At 41.7% G+C, this 15,000-nt stretch overlaps 2 protein-coding genes across 2 annotated transcripts in view; one reads left to right on the top strand and one right to left on the bottom strand.

Moving 5' to 3' along the window:
• Positions 1–2,609: 2,609 nt before the first annotated feature.
• On the top strand, positions 2,610–6,480 carry LOC306924007 (uncharacterized protein CFAP97D2; the record flags this gene model as incomplete). Its single annotated transcript, XM_079502350.1, has 4 exons — positions 2,610–2,702; positions 4,198–4,278; positions 4,635–4,753; positions 6,237–6,480. The coding sequence occupies 4 exons, from the start codon at positions 2,610–2,612 to the stop codon at positions 6,478–6,480; spliced, it is 537 nt and encodes a 178-aa protein (XP_079358476.1).
• A 7,233-nt stretch (positions 6,481–13,713) lies between these two features.
• LOC306923604 (mixed lineage kinase domain-like protein) overlaps positions 13,714–15,000 on the bottom strand; it is a 7,166-nt gene continuing 5,879 nt past the window's right edge. Inside the window, exons 10-11 of the mRNA XM_079501789.1 lie at positions 14,947–15,000; positions 13,714–14,176 (exon numbers count right to left, since the gene is read on the bottom strand). The exon at positions 14,947–15,000 is cut by the window's right edge and continues 90 nt beyond it. Of these exons, the coding sequence (XP_079357915.1) occupies positions 14,127–14,176; positions 14,947–15,000 (104 nt within the window). The 3' untranslated portion in view covers positions 13,714–14,126. The remainder of the gene's footprint in view (positions 14,177–14,946) is intronic.

Here is a 15,000-nt window from a genome sequence, read left to right on the forward strand (position 1 = left end):
CAACCAACTGAACCCATGCAGTAGCCTACTTAAACCAGGCTATAGTAGCCTACAGACTAACAAGTTAGTCTATAACATTAGTAAACACCTGAACACACACACACACACACACACACACACACACACACACACACACACACACACACACACACACACACACACGTGCATACGTCATCATAGCTTTAATTCGTTTTTATCTAGTTTTTATTTGTTGACAAAATTGTCAGTATATTTAGTCATAGTTTTAGTCATCGTAGCTCATTTTTATTTTGTTTTTTATTTTGTTTTCCTCAGTGAAAAAAGGTAGTCGACGAACATTTTTAGTTTTAGTCAACAAACACGAACAATTAAGCAGCCTTCGACACAGCTACAGAGAGCCTCATTATTCACAATCGCTTGTTGTGTATCAACTTCGCCTGTTTGTAAATGTAAATTATGAGACGCTGGAGCTCATGAACCTGACTGACGTTTCAGAGCAAGAAATAGAATGGTGACAGACAACATAGAACAGATGGAGGCTGCACTCTACAGGCCAACCGAGGAACAACACACATAGGGAAATGGTCGCAAGTAGAGTTCAAAGAACAAGAAGTGGATAGGCCTACCAGAAAACATACAACGCACGCACGCACGCATTTCTTTTTCATGAGCTGTAGGCCTATGCCATAATCATCAAGATTAAAACAAAAAAAGGTTTTAAATATTTCACTTTATGCGCATTAATGCATTAATCTAGAATATAATTATGAAAGTTTCACTTTTTAAATTATATTATGGATGAAAATTAACTTTTCCACGATATTCTAATTATTTGAGAAGCACCTGTAGTATTTTGTTAACTGCAAATGCCAGTTTCATATATTTTATCAGGTTTGTGTTTTCAGAGTTAAAGAACATCACAGCAAACATAATCATAATCATAATGCATAAGGCATGCAGGGTTCTCATGAGATAGAGAAATCAACAGAAAAAGGTGGATGAAATTGTGAAAACTCACTCACAATTATTACACAAAACAGGCCTATATAATTTCGACCATTTGAAAATAGCCGTTCTACAAAAGATTGTGACAGATTTTATACATGCATATACATATTAGCGGGGGGCGGACTTGTAAGAAATCAGCAGAATTTGGCTTTCGGTGACTAGCTTCTGAATGTTGGTGTGGTTAGGTATGGGTTTTCAAAAACCATTGCAAACTAATTTTGCTCGCCCCCTAGTGGTCGGTTTGCAATGAAACTATTGGCATTTTAAGCTCCTGGCAGCTCCATCGTGGACGCTATCTTGAAAACGATGCCTTTGAAGTTGTTCGTTTTCCGTAAACTTTTAGTAGGCCTATGTTATTTAGCACACCCAATGGTAACAGAATCCATTGAAAAATCTCTTCTATCAATTATTTGGGTTCCAACCATATACTGACATATCTAATAGTGGTTTCATTGCAAACCGACCACTAGGGGGCGAGCCAAATTAGTTTGCAATGGTTTTTGAAAACCTTATGCCCATACCTAACACCATGCCAACATTCAAAAAGTAGTTACGAAGTGCATATGTTATGATTTTTTACATATTAAATCCCAGTTTATAGGCATTTTAGCTCGTTTTAGCTACCATGGACGCCATCTTGAAAACGATGCCTTTCTGGTTGTTCGTTGTTCCTAAAATTTTAGTATGTTATTTAGCACACCCAATAGTAACAGTAACAACATAGAAAAATCTCTTTGATCAATTATTTTGGTTTTCAACCATACCTATACGTATCCAATATTTGAGTCTGTGCAAACACGTTGCGAGCGCCCCCTAGTGGGAGCGCCCCTAAGCTTTTTGAAATCCTTATACCCATACCTAACACCACACCAAAATTCAGAAACTAGTCACCATGAGCCAAATTCTGCTGATTTCTTACAAGTTCGCCCCCCACTATATTGATTCTTTTACTTATTAAAGTAAACAATTTGAGTGCTTTTTCCACCATTGCCAGACACCACTTACTACCTAAAACAATCCTTTTTTATTCTAAATCAATAGAATTAACATTCTTAGCATGGGATCAAGGTCAAGCTAACATTATAACGTAAGTGAACAAGTATATATTGTTCGCTTATATGTTGTTCACTTACAAAGTTAATAATATAAGATGTATGTTGGTTATAACCGTCATACATCTATATATTATTAACTTTGTGTGTATGTGTGCGCACAACATGTTGTATGGTGTATATTACACGTGCACGTGGTGTGTTGTGTGCTGTAGTATAGGCTATATGTCAGATTGCGCAAGTGTTTGTGTGTGTGTTTGTGAGGTCAGTAGAATAGAGTTCAGTAATAATTCATAGCCATTCTATCTGTCTGCTTAGAGAAGGGAGCTGGGAGAGATACAGGGGAGATATGTCCCTATGGCAACCGCCCCCCTCACCGGCCCTAACAGACCTCCTGCTGGGGTAGTGTGTGTGTGTGTGTGTGTGTGTGTGTGTGTGTGTGTGTGTGTGTGTGTGTGTGTGTGTGTGTGTGTGTGTGTGTGCGTGAGCGTGCATGCGTGTGTATAAGAGGACAGGTGTGTCCACTGTGTGGTTCAGTCAGTCAGTGTGTGTGATCTCCCATACAGAAGGATGCATCGAGCCTACCAGCCTCTGAAGCCCGTCACCAACAGGTATCTGCAGCAGAGGTGGGATGAGGACCAGTTCAACCAACACCGCAAGAAGGTACGATGCAGGGATGACGGAACAATAATCCTTATTAGAGATGCACGATATAGTAGTCGCCGGTACGGTATAGCGGACATATCGGCCATAAAAATACCACATTTGTATCGAACCGATCTCAAAATAATCCTGATTTTTCTTTCATCGATATTGATGACGCAATAATAATGTGACCGTCAATGGCTTTGTACTCGCAGAGCACACAGTCTGTCTGTCGACCGTCTTATTATTGCAATAATATTGTTAATCACAATGATTTCTTTAGCCACAGTAGTTGTGACATGAAAGTTTCATATATCGTCCCATCCCTAGTACAATGCTATGCGGTCTTTGTCCAACGGCAACACCCTCACACTTCGTCGCATGGTGGCGACGCTTGCTGAAAATAAACCAATACTCTTGTCTTAATCACCTGTCTACATGTCCAGTACTCACTCTGTCTTTATCCTTCAGCTGTCCAATACTCTGTCTTTATCGGGGTGCATACTTAGTTTAGACAAGTCATTGGTTAGACATAAGGTTGGTGAGGGGTGCTTTAAAACGACCGGATTAAGGTTGGTGAGGGGTGTGTTAAAACGACCGGATTAAGGTTGGTGAGGGGTGTGTTAAAACGACCGGATTAAGGTTGGTGAGGGGTGCGTTAAAACGACCGGATTAAGGTTGGATGAGGGGTGCGTTAAAACGACCGGATTAAGGTTGGTGAGGGGTGTGTTAAAACGACCGGATTAAGGTTGGATGAGGGGTGCGTTAAAACGACCGGATTAAGGTTGGTGAGGGATGCGTTAAAACGACCGGATTAAGGTTGGTGAGGGGTGCGTTAAAACGACCGGATTAAGGTTGGATGAGGGGTGCGTTAAAACGACCGGATTAAGGTTGGTGAGGGGTGCGTTAAAACGACCGGATTAAGGTTGGATGAGGGGTGCGTTAAAACGACCGGATTAAGGTTGGTGAGGGGTGCGTTAAAACGACAGGATTAAGGTTGGTGAGGGGTGCGTTAAAACGACCAGATTAAGGTTGGTGAGGGGTGCGTTAAAACGACCGGATTAAGGTTGGTGAGGGGTGCGTTAAAACGACCGGATTAAGGTTGGTGAGGGGTGCGTTAAAACGACCGGATTAAGGTTGGATGAGGGGTGCGTTAAAACGACCGGATTAAGGTTGGTGAGGGGTGCGTTAAAACGACCGGATTAAGGTTGGTGAGGGGTGCGTTAAAACGACCGGATTAAGGTTGGTGAGCGGTGCGTTAAAACGACCGGATTAAGGTTGGTGAGGGGTGCGTGGGTTGAGAGAGGGTTAAGGTTAGGTTTAGGTGTGCTTCCCCGTGGGAGGTTAGGGTTAGGGTGATGGTTTGAGATAGGTTGTAGGACTAATGACTGGTCTAACCAATGACTAGTCTAAACTAAGTACTGCACCTGTTTGGCTGTCTGTGCAATACTCTGTCTTGTTATCCACCTGAAACCCTTCGAAGTAGCTGTCAATAACCAGTTTCTACGTATAGGTGAGCTCTGCTTTGCCCACAGTGGATACAAGAGGCATGGATATACCTGTGCATGTTCAGCTCAAACTGAAGAAACTACAGGTCAGTGGACACGCGCATGCACGCTTGCACGTATGCAGCACTATATGCACGCATGTGTGTGCGGGTAAGCCTACTTGTATATTACTTTACTTGTGAAGGCCAAATGTCCCCACACTGAATGTGAGAAATCAGCATTGGACAGGTCAATGCTGATGCAACTAGATTATCACAGGGAAAATAAAATGTTTTATGGTTACAGAATATTTCTAGAGTTAACCCTGTCGTCGACACCTACTGTAAAATAGCTATATAAAAATAAATAAAATATAAATATAAATAAAAATTATAAAATAAGCCCACACTACGTAAAAAGGTATAGTAATACAAACATGTATATATGTGTGTTTGTGGTTTAGCTGCAGGACGAGAAGCTGTCGGCGATCGACCGAGACAACAGGATCCTGGCCTCCAAACTGTCTGACATTGTGCGCTCTAAAGGCGTGGTGGACCACAGGAACCACTACCAGATCAGGAGGTATTTCTAGTCTTCTACACTCAAAACATTGGATTGATTGATTGATTGATTGATTGATTGATTGATTGATTGATTGGTTGATTGATTGAATATTAACACACAACAACATCATACAGGTCCTTTCTCCTTTGTCAAAAACTACAATCTAATTTTGCTGCCAAAAGCAACACTGCTGAACATTTAAAACAGAACATTAAAGCAGATGACGAATCTACTGTTTTCCTGTTCGGTATTTGTTCAAATAAGATTGCTGTTGTCGCTCATACAAGGCTGCTACAACAGCAGTACAGGTCAGGGCGTCCTGGTGGCGCAGGCCAGGGGTAGGTCTCAGCAAAGATAAACATTGTGAATGTAGACCAGACAATTACACAGAGCTGACGACCAGACTGCACTCATATTACTAATAAGGAACTCTGCAAAGGAGCTGCAATGAGATGGTATAGCAGGCTCCGCCTCCTCGGGGTGTTTATATGTTGCCATGGCAATATGGGCTCCCTGCATACTGATTCCTTTTGAATGTTTGATGGGACCAGTGACCACTCCTGTTGGGTCACTGAGATGTGACTGTGAGTAGGCTACTGTATACATATGGTTCTGTGTTTTGTCACACGGCAGCACATTTGTCTTATTGCTCTGTGTTGGCGTGTGGTTCTATATATATGTGTGCTTTAAGTCTGTGTGCTTTTCAACCTTTTGTTGGTTAAACAGATTTTGATAATGTATTCATTAATTTGGGGAACCCCCTCAAGGACCCTGGACCCCACTTTGAACACCACTGTTCTATTCACTTCAGTGCTTCAACTGTCAGTCTGAACAGGGAGAAGTCCTACAGTTGTTAGGTTTGATTGATTGATTGAATACTTTATTGGCAGTACAGGGTATAGTCAAACAGAAAAGTAATCTGTACAAGGTACAGTCAAACACACAATGGGATCACCAAAAAAAGTCCTTTGCGGTCTTCAGGTCCTGGGTATTCAATTCCTAATCCTACAGTCCTATACAGTTGTACTGTGTGTGTCAGTCTGAACAGGGAGAAGTCCTGCAGTTGTACTGTGTGTTTCTGTCTGAACAGGGAGAAGTCCTACAGTTGTACTGTGTGTTTCAGTCTGAACAGGGAGAAGTCCTGCAGTTGTACTGTGTGTTTCTGTCTGAACAGGGAGAAGTCCTACAGTTGTACTGTGTGTGTCAGTCTGAACAGGGAGAAGTCCTGCAGTTGTACTGTGTGTGTCAGTCTGAACAGGGAGAAGTCCTACAGTTGTACTGTGTGTGTCAGTCTGAACAGGGAGAAGTCCTGCAGTTGTACTGTGTGTGTCAGTCTGAACAGGGAGAAGTCCTACAGTTGTACTGTGTGTGTCCGTCTGAACAGGGAGAAGTCCTGCAGTTGTACTGTGTGTGTCAGTCTGAACAGGGAGAAGTCCTACAGTTGTACTGTGTGTGTCAGTCTGAACAGGGAGAAGTCCTACAGTTGTATTGTGTGTTTCAGTCTGAACAGGGAGAAGCGCAGAGAGGAGATGCTCCAGGTGTGCGTTCAGAACCAGGCCATCTACCGCCGCATCTCGGCCCGCCAGTCAGAGTACCGCCGCTGCGTGTGGTTGGACGAGTGGGAGAGCGCAGAGCAACGGCGCGACGACATCGCCCGCTACCCAAGAAAAAGCAAGGTTCTTCAGACAGTGACCAAAATACATATGTTGCGAAGGCTTTCACTTAGAGTTCCATATATGGGATAACCCTATAACAGCGATATTCAGCGCTGACATCAGATTAATGTAGAAACTCCAAAGATGGATATACACAGTGGTGACATCATCGTAACACTAGACTTGCACAGCATAAAAGGCGGCTCCCATGGCTTCTAAACCTGAGATTCCAGGCAACGCACGCGGTATCTCCAACAGGTCAACATATACGAATCAAGGTATCTGGCTTTACAACCCATATACCTTGAATGGCTTGTATTACCTTGGGTACGAGTCTTCTAGATGAGACAGAATAACTGGCTAATGGCTAAGCAACTCGTAGAGCATTGAAGTAGAGGTTTCCACATCCCGGTTAAGTTCGTATCGAACACCACTGTAGCGGGTCCTAACGAAATAATCAGCACTGGTTCGAGCTATTTTACAACATAGGTTAATTTTGTTATTGTGACCAAAATACATACTTATCTGTGTGTGTGTGTGTGTGTGTGTGTGTGTGTGTGTGTGTGTGTGTGTGTGTGCGCGTGTGTGTGGGTGTGTGCGTGTGCGTGTGTGTGTGTGTGTGGGTGTGTGCGTGTGTGTGTGCAGAGGGGCAGGAGGAGAGTGCAGTTCGCAGCCAGTGAGAGTGAGGAGCAGAGCGAGTCGACTACAGACAGCAACCTGAGTGACAGCGCAAGCACCACCACCACCGAGGAAAAAGACACACAGAGAGATGAATGAGACACGCACGCACGCACGCACGCACACACGCACGCACGCACGCACGCACGCACATACACGATGCAATTATGAACACACTTGTAAACTTCAAATAAAGAAAAAGTTAATTACAATTGTTGTACATTGTGTATTTTTCGTCCTAGTAGCGGCTTATTGCAGCCCTTCCATCTGTCCACCCATGCAACTTTATTCTCCAAGGAGAATGAGCCCAAGCCCCACCACCATGCACCATGCATTTAGGTGACCCCCATGTCCTTTCCCATAAGAGGCCACTTCACCCCTTTTGCAACCAGATCTTATTTTAATGATGTTTAGGACACGAGAAACTCTTTCCTGGGGTTTTATGTGTGTAATATGTTATTTTTTTAATATTTCAGTCATGACGCCATGTTCATGACCAAAAACCTGTCATGGAAATGTGGTCTCACTATACCTTCCTGGACTACAAGTCACACCTCCATGCAGCCTCCCCCCTCTCTACAAGGTGGGGAAGTGCACTAAAGCATTATGGGCATTGTAGGAATTCAGCAATCCAGTCAAACCATAATCAAACACACAGACTTCATTATTTCTCTGGCCATAGGGTGCACATTTCTAATTGTGCTACTGTTATCTACTACAAATACTATAAACATTGAGTGACTGCAGTTTCTTCCAGCGGTTAAATGTCCCTTTAATGGTTAATGTGGTTAAACGCTAACGTGACATGGATGCGTTCCAGGTCTCAATGGATTAATGCCACCCATGGGCCACTATTCTAAAGGTATGGCATCCAACTTGCTCAGTGCACTTGCTGTGTGTGTGGTGGATGAACCCTAAACAATTAGAGTGACATCGCAAAGTTGCCTCTAGCACCAACCTCTTCCCAAAATCTCTACTTTGCGCACTTTTCTCACAATTTAATGTATTGTAAAGACAGACGGTAGGTTGAACCCTACAGTGTTGGTGCTATTCTGAAAGATCAAACATACATATACATCATATATTTGAGATGAAAGATGATATTTGTGTTGGAAACATTTATATTATTAAAAATACAACTAATGTTATAGGAATATTCGTATTAATCTCTTCAGCATGGTTTGTTAGAGAAAATACATTTGCTGTGAAACCTGTCGATGGGTCTTCAACAGGGGGTCGCCACGTCTTTGTGTGAATTAAACATTTTCTTTTACTTTAGCCACTTGACATCCTGGTTCAGTGTGGAATGTTACTGAAAACAGCTATTTTCTGAGAAGATATTTGGTGTAGAGTTACAGGTATAGGGAAAAAAAGCACATGAGCCAAGTTCTGTAAAGTTTACTAAGTATCATGGGTTTAAGTGGTTAAATGAATCCAACATATTAATAGAAAAGATAACAAACAAACAAACAAACAAACAAAACCATTAGTTTACACAAATGATGATTGTGCTGTCAAAGTTTATGAATCTATGAAATCTATGTTGTAGCCCAGTGGTTCCCAAACTGTGGTGCGTGCACCCCTTGTGGTGCGTGAGAACCTTCTAGGGGGTGCGCGACATGAAAAGGCTAATGGTGGTGCTATGGTTTTATTTTAAATATATTAACATATTATGCCAATATATGGCAAGTATATGCAGAATATAGCCTATGCTGCATATATAAACCATCAGGTTCATATGTGCATATATGTGGATAAATAGGAAATGTATGTCCCTATATACTAGCTTATGCAATTTATATTTCCATGTGGGGGGGTGCGTCAGCTAGGTCAGGAGGTAACAGGGGGTGCATGGCCAAAAAGGTTTGGGAACCGCTGTGAGCCTATACACAGCCACGGTCCCTGCTTCACTCTCAGCTAAGGGGTCCTTGGCCTGAAAAAACGTTTAAGACTCCTGCTGGAGAGTGACATCAGTGGTTTTCAAACCTTTTCATTTCAAAGACCGAAATAACAGTAAGATATTGTACAAATGGAACAAATTGTGCACAACTGCGGAAAACAAAATGTAACCAAATGGGCCCATTTGGATTGGAACCCCCTCAAGGAACCATGAGGGTTCCTGAACCGCACACTTTGAGAACCAGCGGTCTATGTACCACTGTCGTCAGTACCGTTTCCGTTTCCAAACAGGTTCTGAAGTAAAGCCGCTGCCATCAGAATTACGGCTCGATAGGAAAGCCAGAACGTGATGATGCTGGTGATGAAGAGGACGATGAAGACTGCGGTGAGGGTGCCGTTCATCCAACAGGCTTTACGTCCCAGTGACCTGGCCCCCTCCACATCCCCACGTTGCAGTCTGTCTCTGGCCTGCACGTGCAACACAACATGCACAACACAACACAGCAAAAGATGAGCACAGCACAATGCACCACACCTGCACCTCTGACCTCACTTCTTTTTTTTTTTTTAAGATTTGTTATTGGCTTTTCTGCCTTTATTGATAGTTTCAAGTGGAGATTGACAGGAAAGAGGGAGAGAGAGAGGGGAGAGACATGCAGCAAAGGTCATCATGAACAGGACTCGAACACGCTGTCGGGACTCGAACGGGACTCGAAAAGCCAGGGCCTATATGCGCCTGGACCACTAGGCCAGCGGGTGGCCCCCTGACCTCACATTTGACAGTATGTGTAACTAACAATAATAATAAATATAGCTGCCAGCAGGGGTCAAGCCCAAAATGTATGGAAAAGCGATTGGGCCGAAAAGTGGATCGAGCAAATCATAACAATTTACTCACGAGAGATCTAAAGGAATCTGTGTGAGCGTCAGCTCCTGAGGGATTCTCACGGCCCTCTACCATATTGCTGAATTTCGGGAAGAACGATAGCACGATAGAACGAAAGCCCAAACTGCTAAAATGGCGGAATTTTCACGGAAACAATATTGGGTTTACGCCCTTTGGGCTTGACCCCTAATAAATATAGCTGCAAGCAACGATAAGACGGGGCCAAGCCAAAAAGCAATAAACCAACTAGAACTGCACTCTGTCGAGTGCCTACTTGCACACAAGTAGGCCATAAATGGCCTACTAGTGGGCAAGAACAGCGCGCAAGTACTGTCGACCGCTACGAACTTTCATGTAAGTTGTAAATTGAAAGTACTATACTGTGGTCGGCTGGCTTTTTTATGTGCGTATGCTTGGTAGGTATATATACTGATGTTGATGGTGACGTAATTAAGATATGTTTCAATGTCGGGTTATAACTGGCTGTCGATGGTGACGTAATTAGTTTATGTTTCAGTGTCGGGTGAATTAAAGATAATGTCTGTGATCTGTATGTATACATGTATGTAATCTGAAACCTATCTTTATTACGTCACCATAGAAAGCCAGTTTTAACCCGGCATTGATACATATCCTAATTACGTCACCATCAATACCTACCTACCTAGCATACATGTGCATTAATTTCGTACCAGCACGACCACAATACTTGCATGCTCTGCTCCGCAAGTAATAAAGAAAAAAGCTATACGCAATATAATATGCACGTTCGCTGGTTGTAGACTGCAGGTGACGTCACTTTTTGTGTTATGCTGATTGGCTGAAGGGAATATTATCTGTCAACGCTGAACTCCCGCAGCCAACCATGCATTAGCAGGGTCCAGACTCATCCGCACAAATGAACCAGGCTACGACCGTTTCCCATGACCCTCTAGTGAAGTCGACCATATCGTCGAATTTCGTGGAAAGTGACAGTAAGTAAGTAAGAAGTAAGTAAGTAAGTAAGTAAGTAAGTAAGTAAGTAAGTAAGTAAGTAAGTAAGTAAGTAAGTAAGTAAGTAAGATTATAATAAATTAGGACATACCAGGACTTACCCTGGCAATAAACACAATAAGAAGAGTCCTATCTAAGCTCACCTTGATGGACCAGCAGAGAGCTGGAATGGCGAGACAGCACGGGTTGATGTACACAAAGTTAATGAGGGACCAGATCAGGTAATCTCTGGGTGGATCCAGGTCATTCCTGATGCTCTCCACCTCCGGATGCTGAACCCTTATGTCCTACACAGAACAGAGACAATGTCCTAAATATTCCATTCAAATCAAATGGCAGTATAGGTCAGTGGTTCTTAAAGTGGGGTCCGGGGAACCCCAGGGGTCCGTGAAGGGGTTCCAGGGGGTTCCTAGCAAAACATGTTAATATTAGCAACCTTAAACTATTCCAATCTCCATATCACCACCACCAATGGATCAACAATAGAAAGAGTCTCGGAATATAAGTATCTTGGTATATGGCTGGACGATAAATGCAATTTCAAATACCACATAGATAATCTGGTTAAAAAACTATGTCAGAAAATTGGCTTCCTATACAGAAATAAAACACATTTTCCCAGGATCTGTATAAAACGGATTATTGAAGCCACATTTCTATCCGTACTGGACTATGGAGACATAATCTATCGTCATGCAGCTGCCTCCACACTCAAGCCACAGTTTACCACTCGGCTCTGAGGTTTATTACTGGAGACAGCTATGATACTCATCACTGTACCCTATATGATAATGTGGGCTGGTCTTTTCTGACTGAAAGACGCAATAATCACTGGCACCTCTTCAAATATAAAGCCCTGGTCGGGAAATTACCATCATATATTTCTTCCATGTTACATCAGAAACCTAGTCGCATTGTAACTCGCTCCAGTGATTGGCTAGGCCTTCTGGTCCCTTTTCCCAACTCTGAACTTGGAAAGGCTGCTTTCAGCATCGGTGCAACTGATTCTTGGAATGTCTTGCAACAAGAACTTAAACTTAATACCCTGGCATCAATTGGTCATTTTAGGAATTTACTCAATAACCGTCCATCACCTGTATGTTGCTGTTTTAACTGATTGCTGAATATATAATTGTATTAACGGTTTGTTGTAACTAATATTGTTGTTGTATTACTGTTTTTTTGTATGTAATCTCGGCATCATTGTAAATGAGGGGTTCCCTCAATGGTCTCTCCGAGAATTTAAATAAAGGTTGAATAGCATCACAATCAGTTGAACTATACTTAATCCCATTTTATACTTTGGCTATCCAAAAACACTTTTTTGAGGAGAGAAACAAAAGAAGAAATCCTACTGTATATTGATCTCATGGATATATTGTGTTGGAATAAATACATTAATTAAACAATATAGGGGCAAAGGCTCCTGGGCCTACTAAATGGCTTCTAACCCACACAACACTCAGCAAACAAACTAAATTATACAGAAAACAATGAAATGCCAATGCCCAAAGAAAAGGTCAAATGAAATGAACGAGTAAACCCAGGAAACACACAATTCAAGTCCATGCCAGGTTAATGATTAATGGTCCAGTGTAAACATATGCCCTAGCCATAAAACTGCACCTATAGAATGGAAAACAAAACCCAAAAAGACAGCCTCTGTAGTCTAGTTGATGGCACAAGTAAAAGGTGGGGAAAAACTCGGGTGTTTAGGACTTGGTTAGTCCTAAACATTACTATAAAACAATGACAAAAATAAATAAAGAAATGTAAAACTACATGAATAGAATCACACAATATATCATGTCAAAGCGTATCCAAGTCTCCCACTGGTTTCTCTAAACCGTTGACTTCAAGCAGAGATAAGCATTTATCAGTCGAGATACACATTGACATGGTATATTGAGTAATTGAATTTTCATTGCATTCTTTGTTATATTGCTTTATTAGGTTAAAAAATAAATCAAGATGCATGCCATACAAACTGCATCAGCTATCATCACCTGCAGAGGAACATCTCTATAGGCATCACTCCTAAAGCATGCAGGAGGTGTATCTTACAAAAGTTACGCTACTGTGACAATAATTGTGGCTACAATCCATTGTGGTTTGTTCACTTTTTCCCCAAAGCCTTTGCCCCCATATTGATTAACTGGCTGCCCCTTTTTTCACAATTCTTTCAGGATTGAAAAATGTCATCATCTTACCTTGGACTGCAGGGGAATTAGCTCCGGTTGGTGAAACAACTTGGCATCCATTGAGGAAAATTTAGAAATGGTATGGGGGGGAAAAAGATATGAAATGTCTTGCAAAGAATTAGAGAGGGTTTCTGAGCTGAAGCGAGACACATTCAGCAGAACTGTAGGAGGGCAGACCGGAAGTGAAAATACCACTGACACACCTCTAACCCTGTTAATATGTCTAGTATATGTCCAAGGTTCACAGGTGTCAAAGCAGTGGAAAATGGCCAATAAAACCAGTCCAAAAACAAGCGCAATACTTGAAAATATGGCTCTGCTAAACCCTATTGATAGACCTATGCTGCTTTTAAAGGCCAGAATCATTACCATCATAACCATAATACCACCATGGATTGTAATAATTACAAAGTATAATCATACATCATCATCATCCTTCGAGTGCCCTCGAGATCTGCGACACAAGCTGCTTCCACTGGTCTCTGTTGCTCATTGCCACACCAAGTTCAGAACTCTTTTAAATCTGCACTGTGGTTACTGGAAGCTTGTAAGCATGTTGTAGCAATGCTAGTGGCAAAGAACAGTCACTTCATGTTGGCATGATGGCACTGTTGTTTAATTACCAGGCTAACCGCACAGTCGCACACCAGTAAACCCTATATACTTCACTGGGGCTCCCCCTTTTCCCCTTCTACAACAGTGGTTTGAAACGCTTTTCATATCAAGGTCCATTATTTATTCAGCTTTTGATCCACAGACCACTATTTGATGAGATTTAGCCTCTCTGACCCAAAAATGAAAGAATATTTTGTTATCGTTGGATCATAATATTTTGTCCAAAGCGTAAAATGAAACCAAATGGGTTGTGTCCAGCAAGTGAAATATTTTATTTTCATATGAATCTCCAATGATAACAGTAAAAGGGAGAACAAACTTAGATTGTTTATACTGAAATAGAATAAAGGTTGGTCTCTCAGTGATGACATTTTTAAACCTTGAATATAGAACAATATACCGATACCATACATTCATGTTTATAAACGCTACAGTGTTCCTTCTTCTGAGAACATCTGTGGGCTTTAATCCTTCTCCAACTGCTCCACCACCTTGCGTAGTTTGTCCACCAGCACTGTATAGAACAGAGACAAACATCACTTATCATCTCGACACCAAAAGGCATAAGAGGAAATTACCAAAGGCATACGGCAACAGTGACAACATCATTGGTGTGAGTGAAGAAACCGTCCTTATTTTGCCACATGCATTTTGAGACTGGGGTGAATCTTGCCGCCTTACCCCTCATATTTTACTCATTTGAAAAAAATATTTTAAATAGTTCAACTAGCCAATCTACATCAACACATTGTGAGCTTGTAGTAGATCGGCTATTTACATTATTTTAAACTGTTTTTCAAAACAGTGAAAAATGGCAAAAATGGTTTAGGGATACGAGGTAAGGCGGCGCACAAGATAGGGCCCAAAGATTGATATACATGATGTAGTCATAGCACATCATAGTACATATGTATAGCATAGTATATGTATAGTTAATATGTATAGTGTCATTATATAGATATGTTCTAGTTACGTTCTTAGCTTACGCATGTTTCTTGATAAATGCATTTTATATATGTGAAGTATTCCCTTACTTTTGTTCTTGCCTAATGTAAGTCGCTCTGGATTAAGAGCGTCTGCTAAATGCCTAAATTGTAAATTGTAAATTGTACAGTACAGACAAGGCTTAGATTTAAATGTAAAAACTTTTAGTTTGGCCAAGCCAATATTCCATTGGTGTTTTACTGTTTTTACACTTGATCAGATCACCCCTGTGGCAACTGGCAAGTCAATTCTCCTCCCTTTCACATCATTTCCGGCCCAAAACAAGATAAACAAAATTACCTCCAGCAATTGGCCTGTGGAAACTATCATATGAACGGCATTCATTGATTAGTT

Source organism: Electrona antarctica (genome assembly GCF_951216825.1).
Source record: "Electrona antarctica genome assembly, chromosome: 5".
In the NCBI taxonomy this organism is placed as follows: domain Eukaryota; kingdom Metazoa; phylum Chordata; class Actinopteri; order Myctophiformes; family Myctophidae; genus Electrona; species Electrona antarctica.